General features: G+C 43.8%; 1 protein-coding gene across 2 annotated transcripts; it reads right to left on the reverse strand.

The window, feature by feature from the left end:
- Nucleotides 1-16928: 16928 nt before the first annotated feature.
- LOC308292433 (uncharacterized protein) lies at nucleotides 16929-20959 on the reverse strand. 2 transcript variants are annotated; one of them, XM_080734765.1, is made up of 5 exons: nucleotides 20858-20959; nucleotides 19908-20036; nucleotides 19621-19745; nucleotides 18300-18386; nucleotides 16929-17984 (listed from the first exon to the last, which is right to left on the reverse strand). In XM_080734765.1, exons 1-5 carry the CDS (start codon nucleotides 20860-20862, stop codon nucleotides 17239-17241), a joined length of 1092 nt encoding a protein of 363 aa, XP_080590891.1. In that variant the 5' UTR covers nucleotides 20863-20959; the 3' UTR covers nucleotides 16929-17238. The 2 variants fall into 2 exon arrangements, with proteins under 2 accessions (XP_080590891.1, XP_080590892.1); XM_080734766.1 differs by having other exon boundaries at nucleotides 19904-20036.
- Between the last annotated feature and the right edge of the window lie 5208 nt (nucleotides 20960-26167).

Raw genomic sequence — 26167 nt, forward strand, 5'->3', positions numbered from 1 at the left:
TACTGTACCTTTTGCGATGCAAACTTCTGAACAAAAGTCTTCAGTCAATCAGTCAGTCATGTTTTTTTTTTTAAATGTCACAAAATCTCTTTCAGGTTGTGTATTTGTGACAAGTAGTGTGTCTTCTAAAATGCAATAAGCAGATTATTACAACTGGTTATATGACTTGTTTGTAGGACTTGTAAACTGCCAAAAGATTAGAATCGAACCCAGGGGGCGCCTGCTGGCCTAGTGGTCAAGGCGCATACCACATACTAGGCTATGATGCCTGCTGGCGTCGCCGGTTCAATTCCCAATCCGGACGACCTTTGCCACATGTCATTCCCCATCTCTCTCCCCATTTCCTGTCAGTCTACTATCCTATCAAATAAAGGCATAAAAAGCCCAAACACAAATCTTAAAAAAAAAAAAAAGAAAGAAAGAAAGAATAGAATAGAACCCAGGGAATTCCCCTTTGGACTAGTGGATAAGTACCAAACAATGCTTTGTGTCTTCCTCATGAATGATAAAGTATTGTAAGGAAATTGGAAGGGCAGAATGACTTGAAACACAAGTGGAGAAATCTTGTTAAATCCTTTAGAATTCAACATGTCAATGTTTTTATTTTACATGGTTATGAAATGGACCCCTAGAGAAAGGCAACTGTGTATTGTTGCTACTGTAGTAATGCTAGTAACTTGCTATCCAGGGTCTAATAACCGAGTGGCTTCCCTGTACAATCTGTAGCTATTGACAGCAAGTTACTAGGTGTGCAGTTTGCGAACAATGTCATGCTTTTCACCCAAATACAGAGTTGGGGACATACTGTATGTGCATCCATATTTTGGCAAAGATTTGGGGGACATACATGACAAATGCTGTTCATTATGGCTAATCCCTTTTGTACTATGATGCAAACATTGCATTTAGTGTACAATCCTTGTCACTGGATGACAGATTTAGAGAAATGTTGTGCTTTGAAGTTCTGTTACGGCAGTGCACACCTCATCAACGGGCTGCATGGTCTCCTCAAACTCTGTGGTTGTCAGAATGTTCTTGTCAAGACCAGGGGGCTTCATAAGCCTCCGCAGTGTGCGGATAGAGGGCATAAAAAATATGTTCTTCATCATCCTGTAACACAGTGGGTTGGCATGTAGCAAGTCCAGAAAGTACGCTTTGTCCTGTTCAGTCCACCGGAAACCATGTGATTTACGCTGCGCCACATTCAACTGCGATCTGAAGAATTTATAGGCTGTGGCTGGTAGGAGTTTCTTCATCAGCTGCAGGACTGACTTCTTAGTGATTGCAACTGTGGTGCTCTTCTTCAGGCCCTTCAGCTCCCTCACCTTAGTCTTCAGCTTGCTCACCTGTGACTGTAGATTCCTGATCTTCCTCTTGAGGGCAATCTCTCTGGCAGCAGACTCAGGCTCTGGCTCTGGCGTCTTTGGCTGTGATGCGTTTGACGTTGGCAGCGGTGACTGTGATGTTGTTTGCAGTGGCCGCGTCTGCAACATCATTGGCAGTGTCCGTAACAGAGGTGACTGTGATATCTTTAGCAGCGGTGAGATCCGTGGCGTAGGGTGCCCTGTTATGACTATGACGTTGTCAGGAACTGATTTTGTCTCTGATAGTTTTTGATCATCGTCTGTGGTGTATGAGTCAACAGTACTGGACTGGTGAGCATCACAGCTCTTTTCACCTGAAACACACATATTTGGTAAGTACTACTACTATGCACTGAATATACTTTATTCAGTGAACCACAAGGGTTCAAAATGCACTTTGAAACCTAAACAATTGAGTGATTTAAAGACGATTACCAATCTTTAAAAATCTATTCTATCCCTCACTGGAAAATAGTGCAGACATCTGAGAATTGGTTTAATGTTTTTAGCTTTCTTAATTTTGTTAGAATGATAGCAGCTGCATTCTGAGTGAACTGTAGTTATCTGATAGCGTTTAATAGATGTAATGTAAACATTCAAATTAATACATTATACAATGAGAACCTTACTGCTCTTTGGTGGTAACTCCTGACACTCCATTGATGGCTTCAGCCCTGACCCACTGTCCAGTGGGGGTGGTGAGTCTGGACACATAGCTGGCAGAGATGAACAGACACATCACCATCAACAGAGCCGTGTACAACAGACAGACACTCCATGTTGAAAAACAAAGCAATGATGTGACCAGAACTGACTAAAACGACTGATGTGAAAGTTCACTAAAATTATCATATTATAAAATTAAGAAAACTGTCAGTCTGTCCATCATAATATTGTTTTTTTCCTCAGTGGGTTGACTAACCAATAGTTTGCACATGAGCATCAAACATTGATATTTGAACAGAGTGAGTACTCAGATTTTTCTCTTTTCCCAAATTTTAGCTTACACATTGCCATGGGTTTGTACTGTATACCTGTAAATCTGCATTTTTTCCCCCTGAATGCTAGGGTTCAAGTGGTTATTATACTGTTTCTGTTGAAGTGAAAAGGGAAGCATTTCCTGACAGGCTTTGAGGGAAGCCTAACCTGCATGATGATGAGCTGATAAAAGTGTTACACTTCATATCTGCATTGCTCAATAAGTTTTTTTTTAACTATTTTGACCCAAGGAGTGCAATGACCGCCTTCTTTTTGGAAATTTCACATAGGTTTTATGTAAAGGAAAACACATACTGTATCAAACAGAAGAAGCTTATAATTACAAAACGGTCACTTCAATTTACTAATGGCATATTAAGGGATTCATTTGTTATCTTTATTTTTACTATGGGCTCTGCAGTTACTGACTGTTGTGGTCCCAACTAGTACAATGATAGCCCCATATAGAACCTCACCCGTCGCTGCATACTGTTGTGCTCCGAGATGAGGTCCTAAAAAGATGGCGTAGCGATCGCTGGGACTGCCGCAACAACGAGTTGGAAAACACTCAAAACGACATTTTATCCAAAAAGTAAAGGTAGTTCCGAGCTCACAGACTGTGGTATAACTAACCTCTGAAAATAAAACATCAATCAATCTCCTACAATGGGAAAGATGCAGTACTTGCACCTGCCGCCGGGGGCTTTTCTGAATTTAATGAGACTAAATAAGCCATTTAAACCGTTTTACCAACACCGTGGTTGATGTTTTATTTACCGAGGTTAGGTAAACCACAGTCTGGGAGCTCGGAACTACCTTTACTTTTTGGATAAAATGTCGTTTTGAGTGTTTTCCAACTCGTTGCGGCAGTCCCAGCGATCGCTACACCATCTTTTTAGGACCTCATCTCGGAGCACAACAGTATGCAGCGACGGGTGAGGTTCTATATGGGGCTAGTACAATGAAAACCTTACTTGTCTTTGGGGGCAACTCCTGATGCAGAATTGGTTTCTTCCTCTGTGACTCACTGTCCAGTGGGAATGGTGGGTTTGGAGGATCACCTCTACTTGGCACTGCATCCCAATTCAATCCAGCATGGCTTCAATAAAATAAACATCCCATATGTACACTCTTAAATACAAGTCAAATCACTATGTATTAGTGTATATCCCAATGTGATGTGGGGATATAAATGTTCTGAAAACATAAGGATATCATTATGTGGTTCTCAAAATTGGACCAGTCTAAAGTAAATACCTACACATCAACTGCCCTCTTGTACTGGCTGGGGTGGAAGTGTGCACTACACACCCTATAGCATTCATTGAGACGTTCCAAGCTTATATCCGACAGATTGGAGTTATCAAGAATCTGCAGCCACTTGGAACACCTGTAGGCAATTATAATATTAGATTCAACATGAAAAACAAGTAAAGATTTAATTAAATTAATTGTTTTTTATTTGAGAGGCACAGAATATATATTAATGAACAGGACATTAAAATATTGAAAAATACATGTGTAAATATAGGATTAACAAGAGTGCTCTTCAAAAAGTTAACAAAAAATAAGATACCACAGAAAGTTAGGGTTAGGGTACCAGGTAAAAACAAAGTAGCCTACAAAACACGTACAATAAAAGTCCATTGCATAAATAAAATGTAAAACAACACCCATCGTCTCCTTTAAAACATAATACTCACTGTGGCATTTAAATAAAGAATTTAGATGAAATGACTAAATGAGACAAACTAAACACAAAGTTAGCACACGAACCAGCGTCCTTAAACTTCTTGAGTTTAAGTAATATTCTAGATCCTCCTGTTGATGGTACTGCTATGGGAACAGCTTGGGTCCACGTTTATTAGCCTACTGTCAGCTACTGACATTTAAACCCAAGAAAGCAAAGCACTATGGCTTGCACTCAATTCATTGAGGAGTAGTGTCAGAACCGTGGGATTCAAAAACACTTCAACAACAAGGAAATAAACATGGGAGGCTTCCCCAAGTAAGACAAAGAAAAATACTATTCTGTTTTGCAAGTTCACACATCTCGGGGTCTTTGGGGAAACGGTGGAAGGCTAGCTCAGGGTGAGTAGCGACATAATGTTTACAGTTAATGGCGGAGCAGTGTACTCTGCTCTTCTTCTTTCGGGACGTGTTCCCATGATGACCTCCATTCATGTTGCTTGTTGCTGTCTCCTTCTTCACCTCATTCATGTTCCCATTGCTTGTTGTTGTTGTCTCTGTGAGGGGGTGGAAGTAGCGTTATCCTTTTTATTTTTTATTTTCTTTAATAATTGTTTGTTTTTACAATTATTTCCTTTGTTTGAGCATGTTTTGTATAATTTCTCTAATATGTTTCGTTGTGATAATGCTATATTGCTGTCTCCCTCTAACAACCTCCTCTCTTTCCATGTGTGAGTCTGACTGCGAACTGATAGGATAACTAGACGCCGGTGCTGGCCAATGTATGGGGGACTGACGTCATGACCAGCCAATGGGCGGCTGGCAGAGTGGGAGGCGGCCCTTTAAGAGGAACGCCAGGCTCAGTCTAGGTTGACAAGCAAGGGGCGCAGACGTGTGTGTGGAGCAGGCTGAGGGAAGTGACTCAGGTGGCCGGCTGTGATGAGCAGAGAGACAGGCACAGGCCGAGCCAGGCAGTAACTGAACTGAACCTTATTGAACTAAAGTGCTAGGACCGAGTAGCGCTTTACCTTACAAACCCAGCGGATTCCAGACGGTGATCCGGGTGTCAGCGGTACCAGGCAGGGTCCGGCCATCCAGAGACGAGCGAGAGGGTCCTGACGAGCCGAACCGGCTACCCGGCTAACGAGAGGGGTCGTTGTGACTACTGTGGTGTCGAGCGAACTATTCGCAGCGGCAGGTCACAAGCCTGCCTGCGTGTGAGTATCCAATCCTGTACACCACTGTCACTAAAGTCACTGGCCTAGAGTTGAGCTGTATAGTCGTCACGACAAGGATACTGGCGTATTCTTTGTATTCACAGAACGGTGGACTAAAGACGTAGATGACCAAAGATGAGCTGTGCGCCGCTGTGTGTGCCATCCCACCTGCTGTAGAAGTCACTATTCCCACCTGCTGAAACGATACTCTGCCTATTATTTCATATCTGCTTAGTTATATAACATTTATTCGTCCTTAAATCTGCGCTCCTTGCATTATAATTAATTATCGTAATTATTATACTATTACGATTTGAGGCCTTAACGAGCCGGTACCCTAAACTAAGTGCACTTTAATTGTCACCAAGAACGTTACGATAAGAGAAAGAAGGGGGGTTTGAATTAATGTTTTATTGTTGACAGTGCTCTTATTTTTAGTTTTTTAGTTAGTTGGCGCCGTAGGATTTTAGGGTTCCCTTTTATTTTATTATTGTGTTTTTGGCGTGATAGAGGCCGCTGTAACCTAGTAATAAAGATTGTTATACTTTTCTAAACTGTCGTCCTGGTCATTCTCTCCTCATGATTTATATTGCTCTGGTGTTCTGTAAACGAACTTGTGTGTCCCTAAAGGTTGTGCCTTTTGTGCACTTATTTTCCTCTTTAAACGAGGTGGCGTTGTCGGAAACTTATAATTATACAATCTGCTAATGATAATACTTAATAATATACAACAAACCAAAAAGGTGTATTTACAATTATTTATTGGCAAATTCAGTAACAAGGTAATGACAAAGGTACCAGTTTAAACACTGGCGGTTAATGTGAGTTGGGCCACCCTTACATAAATTGACGTTTGTAGCGGCAGGATCGGACACAGAGCAATATAGAGGAGAGAGTGAATAAGTGTGTAATTGTGAACTTGTTAATATGATGATGATGCCGGTGTATCCGGGCGCCCCGTGGCTGCCCACGTTTGGAGGTACAGAGGGTGAACTTAAGTACAGGGAATGGAAAGTACAGATTAAAGGGCTATTGGGGACGCAAGATGTTAATGAGGCTAAAAAGGTTGCCATTCTATTACAAACCTTGACTGATGAAGCTAGACGGCAAGTTAATGTGTTGGATGAGGGGGATCGAGATACTGTGGCCAAAATCTTTGCTCATCTAGATAACGTGTACAAGGAAACAATCCCTGTTGCAAAGGTACGCTCACAATTTTATAGTTGCGCACAGCGCCCTGGAGAGAGTGTCAGTGCCTTTATTCTGAGACTTAGAGAATTATTTTGTGGGTTGCGGCGTTATGATGCGACTACAGCCCCCTCCGAGGCCGTCTTGAAAGACCAGTTTCTTATGGGGTTAACTGAGGGCCCACTTGGTCAAGCACTGAGAATATATGCTCGACGCCACCCTGACGAAGACTTCGCCGCGCTGCGACAGGAGGCCTTGACGTTGGACACGGAACATGGAGGTACGCCAGCTACTGAAATCGCTTGTCATGCTATTAACCCCGTAACTGTCCCTGTGCCACCACAGACCTCTGCGTGGAGAGATGAGCTGAAGCGAGAAATAATGGAGGATGTCAAGACGCAGTTGCACGGTATGACGAAAGAGTTGATGAGTGAACTCCGACCGCTCATCCAGGCTGCCGCTCCTGCTGTGCGTCCCCAACCACCGCCGTCTGAGGCGTCCTATGTGCCACCTGCGCGCCGGTACGCGCCACCTCAGAGATATGAATGGGATGGGGAGGGGAGGCCCATATGCCGTCAATGCAAACGGTCCGGACATATAGCTAGATGGTGCACTACTAATCAGCCGTCGTTAAACTAAATCGTCCTGTTGCCGAGGTCCAGGCAACAGGAGTCCCCTTATCTGTGACACATACTCGGGCCAATGATGCATTTATCGGGCAATGCCCCATGATTAAAGTAAAGATGGGAGGCGTTCACTTAAAAGGGTTGCTTGATACGGGGTCCCAAGTCACTTTAATGCAACAGAGCTTATTTGAAGAACACTTCTCTCAAACTGATTTAGGTGCAGGGCCACTTGTGTTTAAATTAAGAGCAGCAAATGGCCTTGACATACCGTACACTAGTTATGCGGTATTTGATTTGGAGCTAGAGGGAGTGCAAGTCCCAGGGCGAGGGGTCGTAATTGTTAAAGATGAACACTGTACGCAGCCCTTGATTATTGGCATGAACGTAGTGAGTGCATGCTGGCGTACACTGTTTAAATGGCCTGGGAGGGTTGCGTTTCCCCCGCGTCAAGCGAACGCGTTGTGGCGAGACGCATTCGCTGCCTGTAAAAGAGTTGAGGCTGTGACTAATGATGACGGGTCTTTGGGTTATGTGTGGCCCGTCAGTCGCCAAAGGATTCGGGTCCCCGCCCGCAGTGAAATGGTTGTATGGGGACGCACACGTCGGGGACCGGGAGGAACTGACTTTGAGGCTCTGGTCGAGGCGCTACCAGACATGAAGGAATTGGGGTTGGCGCGCGCCTTGGTTACGGTACGGGGCGGGCGGGTCCCTATTCGTCTCTGTAACCCCTTTCCTTATAGCCTGACGGTGAGGCGCTATCAGAAGTTGGGGAAACTGTACCCTGTGCATGATGCTGATGTTCGGGGGAGTCAAGATCTGAGCCTGTCCATGTCCGCTGATGGCCTGGTGGATGTTGCCCTGGTGAGCGCTGCGGAAGACGGACCCGTGCGCACCCTATCCCAAGAACTCGGTGGGCTGGCTGATCGCACTGACCTGCCCGAGGGAGAGAAAGAGGGACTGCAGTCCATGTTGCTGAGATGGGAAAAGGTGTTTGCTGTACACGATGAAGATTTCGGGCGGACGGACGCCGTGCAACACCAAATCCACACAGCGGGCGCCGCACCCATTCGTGAGCGACACAGGCCACTGCCGCCCTCCATGTACAAAGAAATGAAGGCCTTGTTAGGTGACATGTTGGCGAAAGGAGTCATCGCGGAGAGCTGTAGTCCGTGGGCCGCACCGATTGTGCTGGTTAAGAAGAAGGACGGCAGCTGGAGGTTCTGCGTGGACTACCGTAAGTTGAATGCAGTTACCCATAAAGACGCGTTCCCTTTACCTCGTATTGAAGAAACATTGACCAGTTTGACTAAAGCACAGTGGTTCTCGACTCTTGATTTGGCCAGTGGGTATTGGCAAGTAGGCATGGATCCACGTGATCAAGAAAAGACTGCCTTTACGACCCCACTGGGTCTGTTTGAATTCAAACGAATGCCCTTCGGGCTGTGTAATGCGCCTGCTACGTTCCAGAGACTCATGCAGCACTGTTTAAGTGGACAAGTAGCTGAGTCTTTATTAGTTTATTTGGACGATATTATTATCTACTCCCCTGACTTCTGTTCTCATCTACAGCAGCTGGATCGGGTGTTCCAGCGACTATGGAAGCACGGACTGAAACTGCGCCTTGATAAATGTAAACTGTTACAACGTGAAGTGCAGTTCTTGGGGCATGTGGTGGACCGGGAGGGAGTGCGCCCCGACCCAGACAAGTTAGTGGCGGTGCGAGGGTGGCCAATTCCAACCACGGTGCGGGAGGTTCGTGCATTTCTGGGTCTTGCAGGCTATTACCGCCGTTTTGTAGAATCATTCGCTGCTATAGCCCGTCCACTGAATAATCTCTTAATTGGGGTCCCCGTTGATAACAAGTCCTCACAGAAACCGATTATATGGACGGCAGAATGTCAAGCTGCTTTCGATGCGCTAAAAGGTGCCCTCACCCAAGCTCCGGTGTTGGCCTATGCTGACTATGAGGAACCTTTTGTGGTATATACGGATGCGAGCAACCGGGGGTTGGGTGCAGTGCTAGCCCAAATCCAAGATGGGAAGGAACGAGTTATCGCGTATGCGAGTCGTAGTTTGCACCCAACAGAACAAAATGATGCTAATTATAGTTCCTTTAAATTAGAGTTATTGGCCCTTAAATGGGCTGTAACCGAGAAATTTAAAGATTATTTGGCTGGGGCGCGGTTCACTGTATTTACCGATAATAACCCGGTGGCGCACCTCCAGACAGCTCGCTTGGGCGCTATCGAACAACGCTGGGCGGCCCAATTGGCTTCTTTTACGTTTGAGATTAAGTACCGGCCAGGCAAGAACAATGCTAATGCTGACGCCCTATCTAGATTTCCTGTAGACACCGGGGCGGTCGCGATGGTGGAACTAACGCCCGCAGCAGGAAATGCTGGCTGGGCTGGTGCTGAGTGGCTGCGAGCACAGAAGGATGATGAGGCTATCCAGGTGGTGACGCGGTGTGTGGAGAGGGGCATCCACCCTACGTTGACAGAGAAGAGGAGCTGGACGAAAGAGGCGGCCCAGCTGTTGCGCCAATGGACGAAACTGCGGGTGGAGGGGGGGATATTGTACCGTAATGTGACTGACCCTTACACCCAGGAAGAATATTTACAAGTTGTCTGTCCAGGTTCCAGGAGGAAGGAGGTGTGGAGAGAGATGCATGTGGCTGCGGCACATGCGGGGGTGGACCGGACGCTGGTGCAGCTCCGGCGGCGTTTCTACTGGCAAGGCATGGAGGGGGAGGTACGTCGTTTCCATGAGGGCTGTGTAAACTGTAGCTTACAAAAAACTAGGGTCGAGCCTAGAGCCCCTTTACAACCTTTCGAAGTCTCGTACCCCTTAGAAGTGGTGGCTATTGATTTCCTTACCCTGGGTCGACCTGCCGACACCTGTCAAAATATCCTTGTAGCCACAGATCTATTTACTAAATATAGCTGGGCCATACCCACACGTGATCAAACTGCTCAGACCACTGTTCGGGTGTTATGGACCCATATTATACAGCCGTACGGTTGCCCCGCCCGTTTTCATTCGGACAGAGGCGCTAACTTCGAGTCTGCGCTCATGCAACAGTTATGTAATAATTATGGTATTACTAAGAGCCGTACTACGCCGTATTATCCAGCCGGAAATGGTGGCGTGGAACGCTGTAATCAAACGGTACTTAATTTACTACGCTCGTTGGACACTGATAAGCATGGCCGATGGCCTGAGCATCTGCCTGAGTTGATTCATGCGTATAATAACACTCCTCACAGCGCCACTGGCTATGCCCCGGCGTTTCTAATGTTTGGCCGCCATCTGCGGCGCCCTGTAGACGTGGAACTGGGAGTACAGCCTAGGCAGGACAGATTTGGGGTGGGGGACTGGGTTCAGCATCACCAACGGCGGTTGAATGATGCGTATCGCACCGCAGGGCAAAGGATGGAAAAGATGGCAGAACAGCGCAAGCGCATGTATGACAAGAGGGCGGGTATCCCACCGTTGGTATCCGGAGAGCGAGTGTGGGTGAGAAATCGGAACAGACAGGGGCACGGGAAGTTGGCTTCTTGGTGGGACCCAGAACCCTTTGTTGTACTAGAAACAGTGGGCGAAGCTGGGCTAGTTTATAGGATTCGACCAGAAAAGGGTGGGCGAGATCGAACGGTGCACCGTAATGCCTTGAAAGTCTGTGTAGCGCCTCCAGCGGTGCCCCAGTGTCCCGAACCGACACCCCAGCAGCCAGTCGTGGGGCCGGTGTGGCAGCAGTGTTATGGTTTTTTCCCCGTAGCTCAACGACGTTCAGGGCGGGCTAATTTTGGGCAGCCGCCCGTACGCTACAGCCCTGGTTGAGTTGGTCGCAGGGACTGCTAATGATTTAGTAGGGGGGAGTGTGAGGGGGTGGAAGTAGCGTTATCCTTTTTATTTTTTATTTTCTTTAATAATTGTTTGTTTTTACAATTATTTCCTTTGTTTGAGCATGTTTTGTATAATTTCTCTAATATGTTTCGTTGTGATAATGCTATATTGCTGTCTCCCTCTAACAACCTCCTCTCTTTCCATGTGTGAGTCTGACTGCGAACTGATAGGATAACTAGACGCCGGTGCTGGCCAATGTATGGGGGACTGACGTCATGACCAGCCAATGGGCGGCTGGCAGAGTGGGAGGCGGCCCTTTAAGAGGAACGCCAGGCTCAGTCTAGGTTGACAAGCAAGGGGCGCAGACGTGTGTGTGGAGCAGGCTGAGGGAAGTGACTCAGGTGGCCGGCTGTGATGAGCAGAGAGACAGGCACAGGCCGAGCCAGGCAGTAACTGAACTGAACCTTATTGAACTAAAGTGCTAGGACCGAGTAGCGCTTTACCTTACAAACCCAGCGGATTCCAGACGGTGATCCGGGTGTCAGCGGTACCAGGCAGGGTCCGGCCATCCAGAGACGAGCGAGAGGGTCCTGACGAGCCGAACCGGCTACCCGGCTAACGAGAGGGGTCGTTGTGACTACTGTGGTGTCGAGCGAACTATTCGCAGCGGCAGGTCACAAGCCTGCCTGCGTGTGAGTATCCAATCCTGTACACCACTGTCACTAAAGTCACTGGCCTAGAGTTGAGCTGTATAGTCGTCACGACAAGGATACTGGCGTATTCTTTGTATTCACAGAACGGTGGACTAAAGACGTAGATGACCAAAGATGAGCTGTGCGCCGCTGTGTGTGCCATCCCACCTGCTGTAGAAGTCACTATTCCCACCTGCTGAAACGATACTCTGCCTATTATTTCATATCTGCTTAGTTATATAACATTTATTCGTCCTTAAATCTGCGCTCCTTGCATTATAATTAATTATCGTAATTATTATACTATTACGATTTGAGGCCTTAACGAGCCGGTACCATAAACTAAGTGCACTTTAATTGTCACCAAGAACGTTACGATAAGAGAAAGAAGGGGGGTTTGAATTAATGTTTTATTGTTGACAGTGCTCTTATTTTTAGTTTTTTAGTTAGTTGGCGCCGTAGGATTTTAGGGTTCCCTTTTATTTTATTATTGTGTTTTTGGCGTGATAGAGGCCGCTGTAACCTAGTAATAAAGATTGTTATACTTTTCTAAACTGTCGTCCTGGTCATTCTCTCCTCATGATTTATATTGCTCTGGTGTTCTGTAAACGAACTTGTGTGTCCCTAAAGGTTGTGCCTTTTGTGCACTTATTTTCCTCTTTAAACGAGGTGGCGTTGTCGGAAACTTATAATTATACAATCTGCTAATGATAATACTTAATAATATACAACAAACCAAAAAGGTGTATTTACAATTATTTATTGGCAAATTCAGTAACAAGGTAATGACAAAGGTACCAGTTTAAACACTGGCGGTTAATGTGAGTTGGGCCACCCTTACATCTCCATAGATATATCTATGGTTGTTTGCTCCTTCTTCACTAACTCCTCCAGTCTACTTTTTCTCCAGTCCTCCATTGTTGTTGACACGTCTCTTCTTTTAGTGGTGTTGGGGCCGGGGTTGCAACCATTGGTACATACTGCCACCTACTGTACGGAGAACATAACGGGCCACTCAGTGTTACATGCTATGCGGGGTTGAAGGTTGAAACACGTCGTTGTATTTTAAGTTTATTTGCCACAGGCACAACGTGTTTTCGTTGTTTTCGGTCGTGTGGTCACCATGACAACACAAGTACACAAACCTAGTTAATGTCGCGCTACCTGCTGCACCTGTTTGTTTACAAGGTGACGTCAGAGCGTTTGCGCGTCTCTGCTGTACACAAACCGTTGCTAGGCAACAGCCAATGAGCAGCGGGCAGCCAGCAGGATAAATAGAAGAGAGCAGGCCGTTCACATCACTTTTCTTCTTTCTTGTCACAGAGAAAGCTGAACTGAACTGTAAGCAGCAGAGAGACGACTTATCCATTACTATGGCTGAAGTTACACTGTTGTGGAGATGCAGGAGTGCAGGGAGGAGTGGAGGATCAAGCAGGAGGAGTGGGGGGCCATCGTGGACGAGCACGAGGAGAGAGAGGATGGAGGAGTTGGAGTCTCTTGTGGCAGAATTCTTTTCCCTCAGGAAGCTGAAGGAGGAGAAGACTCTGCAAGAGATTCATCGAGAGTGGGATGCCATTCTGGATGAGGAGGAGGAGATAATGGAGGAGTGGGACTCCACGGTGGCCAACTACTTTTCCCTCATGTGAGATCCAAGACCCTGCCTGCACCTTGCACAGCACACACCCCCCCAACGGCCCTTTTAAGGGCCACCTTCCTCTCCTTTTGCTGTGACCTTGCCGTGGTGGAGAGGCTTAGTGATTCAGTGACTCTGGGACCTATGCTGGTGGAGGTTGATCCTGACAGATTTAACCACACCGGATTGGTCACAGGAGAGAGTCCAAACTAACAACAGCATAACCTCTTTCTGTAATCAGTGAGGTGTGAACTAAGGAAATGTTACCATACTTTAAAATCACACCTAGTGTGAAGTGAGCAGTGCTATTTGAGTTATTTTCATTAAGTGTCCCGCAAAGCTTGGCCAATGTGACCCAACAAACTTTGAGCACTTGGTGGACAAGATGTAGGCCAGTTGTAGGCCACACGTCCCAGACAAAGCCAGATGTTGGAGCTTTGCTTAGCCACCACCGCTCTAAAAAATATTCCACAAAATATAGTAGCCTACACAAATGCAATTAATGAATAATACATCATATATACTTTTGTTTATAAATGCAGCTTTTTTGTTGTTATTGCAATAACTAGAGGTTTGCGCCTCTAGTTCTGGTCAAAGTATCATGTGAAGCCACCAATCCTCAAGCATATCAGGCATATGCCTGTTTGTGTCCATCTGGCATATATGCTAGTGGCATAGACGGCCGCTCTCATGGCCCTTATATAGTCTCGTAAACCAGACTCAGTTACTAGGCTAGCCCTTAGTATACTGTATGCCTCAATATTATGACATCACCCATACAAATACTAATGAAGAAAATTATTATTCTATTAGTCTATTATGAGGGAGTGGAATGACAATGCCTCCACCTACAGGCCATGAGGTGTCACTGAATGTTTTGATGTGAATCATAGTCTATGAACTGTGCACTGTGTGCAGGGCCCAGATATCAACCCAACTGAACACCTATGGCAGATTTTGGACTAACGTGCACATGTTGAGACACTTAGCGCTCTCCACCACCATCATCAAAACACCAAATGAGGGAATATTTTGGTTAGAATGGTCTTCCATCCCTCAAATAAGAGTTCTAGACTTCTAGAATCTAGGTCAAAGTACATTGAAGTTGCTCTGGCAGCTCATGGTGGCCCAACAACACTACGACATTTTATTTGGGTTTTTCATTTAATTTGTCACATAAAATGTACCGTATACGCCACAGGATGTCAATATGGCATTCAAAGGCATGTGGTATGAATAGACCTTGAAAAATACAAATTCAGTTGAGAGAGGATGTAGCTTACATCTGTGGACACCTTTAATGTTGATTTCCTGAACACAATGTAGGAGTTGCAGTGAGTGACGTTTAGATTGCTGTAATTTCTTCAAAGCATTAAACTAAACTGCAAAGGAATAGGAAAGATGCAGATACAACTGGTAATACGTGTCCTCCTAATATACTGTAGTTTCAGATAGTGATATTTTGGCTGTGTCTGCATTCCAGACACATCAGAAGATGGCAGGATACAGGCTAACTTGAAAAACACAAGACCTATGGTAAGGCATGTTCTAACTAACCCATTAGATCTGGAACCACTTTAACCATTATTTGATGCTATTCAAAAATAGCAGATCTGCTTGAAAAAAAACTTTCTTTTTTTCCCTTTTTTTGTGGTGCAAATCTTTGAATATCTTTTTTTAAAGTGAACATTTGTAACTCAAATAGGCCTATTTGCTTCTAGGTGGGTCCCTGGAACAACATGTTTTGAGATGGGGGTCTGCGGCCAAATACATGTTATTTTGGGGGTCTTTGACATGGAAAAGTTTTAGAACCACTGATTTAGAAGAAAGATTTAGAAGTCATTTATAGAATTTTTTTTTTAGGGCAAGGAGAGAGAGAGAGATAGAGAGAGCAAGGGACCGAGTGGTGCGCGAAACGGGCGGCAGTGTGCAAACGTGACTGACATAACGTGAGGTTGATTTTTTATTTGCTTGCTCCGAAATTCACTCCGATATTCGGCCCGAAAAACGCAGCAGTGTGCAACCACCTTAAGGCCATGGCTACACGGAGCTGGATATTTCTGAAGCTAGACATTTTTTTTTGTGCTGTTGGGGCTTGCAGCCACACAAAGCTGGATATTTCGGCTGTGAAACTGGATATTTTTTAAACCGGATAAATAAGTGGAGAGATTGAAAAATATCCGATTCACTGGATCCGGGTAGACAGGGAACCCGGATATCTCTGAAGACTTTACTGTGTGTGTGTGTGCTTGTTAGACCTAGATATCTTTGTCGTGTGGACCTACATATTTTTCTATGTGGATATCTGAAAAACCGGGATATATGAAATATCCAGCTCTGTGTAGCCATGGCCTAGAGTTGAGGAATTTTGTATAACACGGTGCTATTGTGAAAATAGCAGATCTACATGCTCACAACGCCTCGCAAACGCGAGGGGTTGATAAATTCCAATACTTTTCCAGTACTGGAAAAATATTTTTTCTAATTTCAAAATATTTCCAGGGATTTCATGACCGTGGGAACCCTGATAGTATGGACGAAATCAGTCAAATTTAGTAGTGACTTGATAGGACAGGCGGTCCTTGCTATGTTTAACACAATTAATCTGATTCTGAGCTTTTAGGTTTTCTGTGAACAGTGAATACCCTGTCGCTGTCCATGGTGCTGAATCTGTCAAACCAGAGAGAATTTAGGAGGTGCATTTTAAAGCTTAGTTTATTACACCTCTGGTGTTTTTAACTATTAAGGCTTTGAAGGAAATCTGATATTGATGTTAAAATTTTTCATTTTAGTTTTCCTGAATTGACAGGACTGAAAGAACAAGTAGCCCTGTGTGTGTTCTAGGCTACAGGCTACAAAACACCACAAAACATCCATTGCTGTGGTAAACACATCATGGAGGCACTAATTAATGTCTAATTAAGATAATATATAGGCTACTGTATATTCCATAAGCTATTGTAAATACCATTTTTCCTGTGTTTTACGAAACATACATGTATATATTTTTATATTTTCTGCATAGTACTGTTCTGTCATTCAATGTTGTGTGTAAAAAAAAAGGACCCCAATTTAAACAAGTCCAAAGCTTTTTTTAGACGTTTATCCTTTTAGTTGACCTTGTACCAGTGAACCGTACTGTCATTAAACTGGTACTGTACCTTTTGCGATGCAAACTTCTGAACAAAAGTCTTCAGTCAATCAGTCAGTCATGTTTTTTTTTTTAAATGTCACAAAATCTCTTTCAGGTTGTGTATTTGTGACAAGTAGTGTGTCTTCTAAAATGCAATAAGCAGATTATTACAACTGGTTATATGGTGGTCAAGGCGCATACCACATACTAGGCTATGATGCCTGCTGGCGTCGCCGGTTCAATTCCCAATCCGGACGACCTTTGCCACATGTCATTCCCCATCTCTCTCCCCATTTCCTGTCAGTCTACTATCCTATCAAATAAAGGCATAAAAAGCCCAAACAGAAAAAAGAAAGAAAGAATAGAATAGAACCCAGGGAATTCCCCTTTGGACTAGTGGATAAGTACCAAACAATGCTTTGTGTCTTCCTCATGAATGATAAAGTCTTGTAAGGAAATTGGAAGGGCAGAATGACTTGAAACACAAGTGGAGAAATCTCGTTAAATCCTTTAGAATTCAACATGTCAATGTTTTTATTTTACATGGTTATGAAATGGACCCCTAGAGAAAGGCAACTGTGTATTGTTGCTACTGTAGTAATGCTAGTAACTTGCTATCCAGGGTCTAATAACCGAGTGGCTTCCCTGTACAATCTGTAGCTATTGACAGCAAGTTACTAGGTGTGCAGTTTGCGAACAATGTCATGCTTTTCACCCAAATACAGAGTTGGGGACATACTGTATGTGCATCCATATTTTGGCAAAGATTTGGGGGACATACATGACAAATGCTGTTCATTATGGCTAATCCCTTTTGTACTATGATGCAAACATTGCATTTAGTGTACAATCCTTGTCACTGGATGACAGATTTAGAGAAATGTTGTGCTTTGAAGTTCTGTTACGGCAGTGCACACCTCATCAACGGGCTGCATGGTCTCCTCAAACTCTGTGGTTGTCAGAATGTTCTTGTCAAGACCAGGGGGCTTCATAAGCCTCCGCAGTGTGCGGATAGAGGGCATAAAAAATATGTTCTTCATCATCCTGTAACACAGTGGGTTGGCATGTAGCAAGTCCAGAAAGTACGCTTTGTCCTGTTCAGTCCACCGGAAACCATGTGATTTACGCTGCGCCACATTCAACTGCGATCTGAAGAATTTATAGGCTGTGGCTGGTAGGAGTTTCTTCATCAGCTGCAGGACTGACTTCTTAGTGATTGCAACTGTGGTGCTCTTCTTCAGGCCCTTCAGCTCCCTCACCTTAGTCTTCAGCTTGCTCACCTGTGACTGTAGATTCCTGATCTTCCTCTTGAGGGCAATCTCTCTGGCAGCAGACTCAGGCTCTGGCTCTGGCGTCTTTGGCTGTGATGCGTTTGACGTTGGCAGCGGTGACTGTGATGTTGTTTGCAGTGGCCGCGTCTGCAACATCATTGGCAGTGTCCGTAACAGAGGTGACTGTGATATCTTTAGCAGCGGTGAGATCCGTGGCGTAGGGTGCCCTGTTATGACTATGACGTTGTCAGGAACTGATTTTGTCTCTGATAGAGTAGGTTTTTGATCATCGTCTGTGGTGTATGAGTCAACAGTACTGGACTGGTGAGCATCACAACTCTTTTCACCTGAAACACACATATTTGGTAAGTACTACTACTATGCACTGAATATACTTTATTCAGTGAACCACAAGGGTTCAAAATGCACTTTGAAACCTTAACAATTGAGTGATTTAAAGACGATTACCAATCTTTAAAAATCTATTCTATCCCTCACTGGAAAATAGTGCAGACATCTGAGAATTGGTTTAATGTTTTTAGCTTTCTTAATTTTGTTAGAATGATAGCAGCTGCATTCTGAGTGAACTGTAGTTATCTGATAGCTTTTAATAGATGTAATGTAAACATTCAAATTAATACATTATACAATGAGAACCTTACTGCTCTTTGGTGGTAACTCCTGACACTCCATTGATGGCTTCAGCCCTGACCCAGTGTCCAGTGGGGGTGGTGAGTCTGGACACATAGCTGGCAGAGATGAACAGACACATCACCATCAACAGAGCCGTGTACAACAGACAGACACTCCATGTTGAAAAACAAAGCAATGATGTGACCAGAACTGACTAAAACGACTGATGTGAAAGTTCACTAAAATTATCATATTATAAAATTAAGAAAACTGTCAGTCTGTCCATCATAATATTGTTTTTTTCCTCAGTGGGTTGACTAACCAATAGTTTGCACATGAGCATCAAACATTGATATTTGAACAGAGTGAGTACTCAGATTTTTCTCTTTTCCCAAATTTTAGCTTACACATTGCCATGGGTTTGTACTGTATACCTGTAAATCTGCATTTTTTTCCCCTGAATGCTAGGGTTCAAGTGGTTATTATACTGTTTCTGTTGAAGTGAAAAGGGAAGCATTTCCTGACAGGCTTTGAGGGAAGCCTAACCTGCATGATGATGAGCTGATAAAAGTGTTACACTTCATATCTGCATTGCTCAAGAAGTTTTTTTTTTAACTATTTTGACCCAAGGAGTGCAATGACCGCCTTCTTTTTGGAAATTTCACATAGGTTTTATGTAAAGGAAAACACATACTGTATCAAACAGAAGAAGCTTATAATTACAAAACGGTCACTTCAATTTACTAATGGCATATTAAGGGATTCATTTGTTATCTTTATTTTTACTATGGGCTCTGCAGTTACTGACTGTTGTGGTCCCAACTAGTACAATGATAGCCCCATATAGAACCTCACCCGTCGCTGCATACTGTTGTGCTCCGAGATGAGGTCCTAAAAAGATGGCGTAGCGATCGCTGGGACTGCCGCAACGAGTTGGAAAACACTCAAAACGACATTTTATCCAAAAAGTAAAGGTAGTTCCGAGCTCACAGACTGTGGTTTACCTAACCTCTGAAAATAAAACATCAATCAATCTCCTACAATGGGAAAGATGCAGTACTTGCACCTGCCGCCGGGGGCTTTTCTGAATTTAATGAGACTAAATAAGCCATTTAAACCGTTTTACCAACACCGTGGTTGATGTTTTATTTACCGAGGTTAGGTAAACCACAGTCTGGGAGCTCGGAACTACCTTTACTTTTTGGATAAAATGTCGTTTTGAGTGTTTTCCAACTCGTTGCGGCAGTCCCAGCGATCGCTACACCATCTTTTTAGGACCTCATCTCGGAGCACAACAGTATGCAGCGACGGGTGAGGTTCTATATGGGGCTAGTACAATGAAAACCTTACTTGTCTTTGGGGGCAACTCCTGATGCAGAATTGGTTTCTTCCTCTGTGACTCACTGTCCAGTGGGAATGGTGGGTTTGGAGGATCACCTCTACTTGGCACTGCATCCCAATTCAATCCAGCATGGCTTCAATAAAATAAACATCCCATATGTACACTCTTAAATACAAGTCAAATCACTATGTATTAGTGTATATCCCAATGTGATGTGGGGATATAAATGTTCTGAAAACATAAGGATATCATTATGTGGTTCTCAAAATTGGACCAGTCTAAAGTAAATACCTACACATCAACTGCCCTCTTGTACTGGCTGGGGTGGAAGTGTGCACTACACACCCTATAGCATTCATTGAGACGTTCCAAGCTTATATCCGACAGATTGGAGTTATCAAGAATCTGCAGCCACTTGGAACACCTGTAGGCAATTATAATATTAGATTCAACATGAAAAACAAGTAAAGATTTAATTAAATTAATTGTTTTTTATTTGAGAGGCACAGAATATATATTAATGAACAGGACATTAAAATATTGAAAAATACATGTGTAAATATAGGATTAACAAGAGTGCTCTTCAAAAAGTTAACAAAAAATAAGATACCACAGAAAGTTAGGGTTAGGGTACCAGGTAAAAACAAAGTAGCCTACAAAACACGTACAATAAAAGTCCATTGCATAAATAAAATGTAAAACAACACCCATCGTCTCCTTTAAAACATAATACTCACTGTGGCATTTAAATAAAGAATTTAGATGAAATGACTAAATGAGACAAACTAAACACAAAGTTAGCACACGAACCAGCGTCCTTAAACTTCTTGAGTTTAAGTAATATTCTAGATCCTCCTGTTGATGGTACTGCTATGGGAACAGCTTGGGTCCACGTTTATTAGCCTACTGTCAGCTACTGACATTTAAACCCAAGAAAGCAAAGCACTATGGCTTGCACTCAATTCATTGAGGAGTAGTGTCAGAACCGTGGGATTCAAAAACACTTCAACAACAAGGAAATAAACATGGGAGGCTTCCCCAAGTAAGACAAAGAAAAATACTATTCTGTTTTGCAAGTTCACACATCTCGGGGTCTTTGGGGAAACGGTGGAAGGCTAGCTCAGGGTGAGTAGCGACATAATGTTTACAGTTAATGGCGGAGCAGTGTACTCTGCTCTTCTTCTTTCGGGACGTGTTCCCATGATGACCTCCATTCATGTTGCTTGTTGCTGTCTCCTTCTTCACCTCATTCATGTTCCCATTGCTTGTTGTTGTTGTCTCCATAGATATATCTATGGTTGTTTGCTCCTTCTTCACTAACTCCTCCAGTCTACTTTTTCTCCAGTCCTCCATTGTTGTTGACACGTCTCTTCTTTTAGTGGTGTTGGGGCCGGGGTTGCAACCATTGGTACATACTGCCACCTACTGTACGGAGAACATAACGGGCCACTCAGTGTTACATGCTATGCGGGGTTGAAGGTTGAAACACGTCGTTGTATTTTAAGTTTATTTGCCACAGGCACAACGTGTTTTCGTTGTTTTCGGTCGTGTGGTCACCATGACAACACAAGTACACAAACCTAGTTAATGTCGCGCTACCTGCTGCACCTGTTTGTTTACAAGGTGACGTCAGAGCGTTTGCGCGTCTCTGCTGTACACAAACCGTTGCTAGGCAACAGCCAATGAGCAGCGGGCAGCCAGCAGGATAAATAGAAGAGAGCAGGCCGTTCACATCACTTTTCTTCTTTCTTGTCACAGAGAAAGCTGAACTGAACTGTAAGCAGCAGAGAGACGACTTATCCATTACTATGGCTGAAGTTACACTGTTGTGGAGATGCAGGAGTGCAGGGAGGAGTGGAGGATCAAGCAGGAGGAGTGGGGGGCCATCGTGGACGAGCACGAGGAGAGAGAGGATGGAGGAGTTGGAGTCTCTTGTGGCAGAATTCTTTTCCCTCAGGAAGCTGAAGGAGGAGAAGACTCTGCAAGAGATTCATCGAGAGTGGGATGCCATTCTGGATGAGGAGGAGGAGATAATGGAGGAGTGGGACTCCACGGTGGCCAACTACTTTTCCCTCATGTGAGATCCAAGACCCTGCCTGCACCTTGCACAGCACACACCCCCCCAACGGCCCTTTTAAGGGCCACCTTCCTCTCCTTTTGCTGTGACCTTGCCGTGGTGGAGAGGCTTAGTGATTCAGTGACTCTGGGACCTATGCTGGTGGAGGTTGATCCTGACAGATTTAACCACACCGGATTGGTCACAGGAGAGAGTCCAAACTAACAACAGCATAACCTCTTTCTGTAATCAGTGAGGTGTGAACTAAGGAAATGTTACCATACTTTAAAATCACACCTAGTGTGAAGTGAGCAGTGCTATTTGAGTTATTTTCATTAAGTGTCCCGCAAAGCTTGGCCAATGTGACCCAACAAGCCAGATGTTGGAGCTTTGCTTAGCCACCACCGCTCTAAAAAATATTCCACAAAATATAGTAGCCTACACAAATGCAATTAATGAATAATACATCATATATACTTTTGTTTATAAATGCAGCTTTTTTGTTGTTATTGCAATAACTAGAGGTTTGCGCCTCTAGTTCTGGTCAAAGTATCATGTGAAGCCACCAATCCTCAAGCATATCAGGCATATGCCTGTTTGTGTCCATCTGGCATATATGCTAGTGGCATAGACGGCCGCTCTCATGGCCCTTATATAGTCTCGTAAACCAGACTCAGTTACTAGGCTAGCCCTTAGTATACTGTATGCCTCAATATTATGACATCACCCATACAAATACTAATGAAGAAAATTATTATTCTATTAGTCTATTATGAGGGAGTGGAATGACAATGCCTCCACCTACAGGCCATGAGGTGTCACTGAATGTTTTGATGTGAATCATAGTCTATGAACTGTGCACTGTGTGCAGGGCCCAGATATCAACCCAACTGAACACCTATGGCAGATTTTGGACTAACGTGCACATGTTGAGACACTTAGCGCTCTCCACCACCATCATCAAAACACCAAATGAGGGAATATTTTGGTTAGAATGGTCTTCCATCCCTCAAATAAGAGTTCTAGACTTCTAGAATCTAGGTCAAAGTACATTGAAGTTGCTCTGGCAGCTCATGGTGGCCCAACAACACTACGACATTTTATTTGGGTTTTTCATTTAATTTGTCACATAAAATGTACCGTATACGCCACAGGATGTCAATATGGCATTCAAAGGCATGTGGTATGAATAGACCTTGAAAAATACAAATTCAGTTGAGAGAGGATGTAGCTTACATCTGTGGACACCTTTAATGTTGATTTCCTGAACACAATGTAGGAGTTGCAGTGAGTGACGTTTAGATTGCTGTAATTTCTTCAAAGCATTAAACTAAACTGCAAAGGAATAGGAAAGATGCAGATACAACTGGTAATACGTGTCCTCCTAATATACTGTAGTTTCAGATAGTGATATTTTGGCTGTGTCTGCATTCCAGACACATCAGAAGATGGCAGGATACAGGCTAACTTGAAAAACACAAGACCTATGGTAAGGCATGTTCTAACTAACCCATTAGATCTGGAACCACTTTAACCATTATTTGATGCTATTCAAAAATAGCAGATCTGCTTGAAAAAAACCTTTCTTTTTTTCCCTTTTTTTGTGGTGCAAATCTTTGAATATCTTTTTTTAAAGTGAACATTTGTAACTCAAATAGGCCTATTTGCTTCTAGGTGGGTCCCTGGAACAACATGTTTTGAGATGGGGGTCTGCGGCCAAATACATGTTATTTTGGGGGTCTTTGACATGGAAAAGTTTTAGAACCACTGATTTAGAAGAAAGATTTAGAAGTCATTTATAGAATCTGGTCAAAATATGCACAAAACCTTCATCATTTTTTTCAAAAATAGCAGATCTACAAGCTCGAAGCGCAGCACTCGGTGCATGCCGCACTAGGAGCTTGTAGATCTGCTATTTTTTGTGCTGGTTAAAGCATAAAATAATGGTTAAAGTAATCATGCGTAATAGAGAGAGGCCCTGATAGGTAAACCTTAGAAACTGTAAGACATGACTGTGTCGCCTGGTGGAGATCCTGGCTGATGTGTTCTGAAGTCATCAGTAGACTAGACTCTGACTGTGGTCTGACTTATTCATACTGTTGCATAGTACAGGGTTCCCACACATGTTTACCAATTAATTTCCAAAACTTTTCCAGAATATTTAACCCAATTTCCAGGACTATATAACAATAATTCAGCTCAATAACTGGTAGCTTACTTCAGGCAGTGGCCCCCAAAATAATCATGTTTTAACTGGGAACTCGGCACCCTGACGAGCACTAAGGCCATGTCTACACAGAGCTGGATATTTCTGAAGCTAGACATTTTTTTGTGCTGTTGGGGCTTGCAGCCACACAAAGCTGGATATTTCGGCTGTGAAACTGGATATTTTTTAAACCGGATAAATAAGTGGAGAGATTGAAAAATATCTGATTCACTGGATCCGTGTAGACAGGGAACCCGGATATCTCTGAAGACTTTACTGTGTGTGTGCTTGTTAGACCTAGATATCTTTGTTGTGTGGACCTAGATATTTGTCTCCACCAGCCGAAGGCATGGGGGAGAGTATGTTTTCCCCTTCGTCCGTCCGTGTGTCCGTCCGTGCGTGCGTGCGTGCGTCCGTCCGTGTGTCCTCGCAGTTTGTGTGCACCTAATCTCAGTCGCCGTTGGCCCGGTCGCTGCCAAAGTGAGCACTCATTCCCTGGATGCCATTCTAGAACCTCTGCCCTAAATTTTTCAAATGGGCCTTTTCTAGCGCCACCTAGTGGCCGATGTCCACAAAACACATTTCTGTGCACTACTCTTACAGATTTTGTCCAAAAATCCTACAAATCGGTAGGCATTATCTCGACAGTCATGTGATCGACACGGATGTGTCCGATTTTGCATATTCCATCCTGATTGGCTAAGATTGGCTTCCAAAGTTTGTAGGATTGAGCCGTTTTGAACAAAATGCCTCAAATTCCAAACGCAAAGTGCAATCCACCACTTTGCAAATCCCGCCCCATTCTGCCCTGTTACTATGCTGGGACATATGACCCTGGGCAGATTGTTTTTATAGTGGCAGTGAATGGGATTTTTTTATGTTTTCATAGCCTCATTACAGCTATATAAAGTACCAAAGGAAAAACATCTAGGTGATATTAATAAAAAGGGAAGACAAAGGTACAGTAGTTACATTGCAAAACAGGGGGTTTATCCGAAAATAAATGTTTTAATTAGTTTAATCCCAGTGGGACAGAATCCTCTTTGCAGATTCTTTTATAGTGGTAGTGGATGGGATTTTTTTTCTCTTCATAGCCTCATTACAGCTATATAAAGTACCAAAAAAACCACATCTACGTGATATTAATAAAAAGGGAAGAAAAAGGTACAGTAATTACATAGCAAAACAGTAGTTTTCCCCCGAAAAATAAATGTTTTAATTAGTTTAATCCTCTGGATCAGAGATAGAAAGAGAAGCGCATTGCATCTTGGGTACTAGGAAGAGGACAGAGAGAATGTTTCTCCTCACATAATAGGCTGGCTTTTCGTAATTCTGCCCATTTAAATTATATGTACCCAATCGTGACTCTTAGACCATTGATAAGGTCCATATGAACTAGTTTGTTGAAGCTTATTCGTTATGATGAGCGAGATCGCTTGACGCTTGCCGTCGCTATCACCGTACCGGCCGATCTCCGTGTCGCGCACTGCGGACAGTTGTTGAAAGCCACATTCAATATTCTCCACTGCACAAACTCCACCCCCGATAGCAAAAAGTGAATGTTTTTTTCTGGCTGGCCAGTCAGGGAGTCTCAGGGACCAATCAGAAGGCTGACAAATGGTGAATTATCATGAAATCGCGCACACACGTTCCCACTAGGTCGAGGAAGAAATGCCACTTCAAATTTTTGAAATCAGCCTCATGGTGGCGCTATAACAGGCCGATTTGTGGTTTTACCTATAACTCCACCGATCAGTTTCAAACTTTGTAAGCGCACTCCCTAGAGGCCAAGGATAAACCTTTGCCCTGCATTTTTCACATCAGCCTTTTATAGCGCCACCTTTGGGCCGACTTATGTAAAACACATTTTTGGATATTACTCCTTCAGATTCTCTCCAAAAATAACACAAATCAGTACACAGTATCTCTATAGTCATGTGATCAAGTCTGATCCGTCTGATATTTCATATTCCATCCTGATTGGCTAATATTAGCTTCCAAAGTTTGCAGGATTACTCTGTTTTTGAACAAAATGCCTCAAATCATCAACGCAACTTGCAATTACCGTGAAATTTGCCACACATATTCCCACTATGTCAAGGAACAAATGCTACCCTTTTCACATTGGCCTGTTATAGCGCCACCAGCAGGTAGACTTTAGCAAAATACATTTTTTGGAACACAATGCTTCAAATCATGCATGCAGCGTCCGATTGCCATGAAAGGTCTCTAAGGTGAAGAACATGCCACCCTTTTTACATTGGCCTATTATACAGTAGCACCACCAGCATGC

The sequence above is a fragment of the Nannobrachium achirus genome (genome assembly GCF_963921795.1).
Source record: "Nannobrachium achirus genome assembly, chromosome: 10".
In the NCBI taxonomy this organism is placed as follows: Eukaryota; Metazoa; Chordata; class Actinopteri; order Myctophiformes; family Myctophidae; genus Nannobrachium; species Nannobrachium achirus.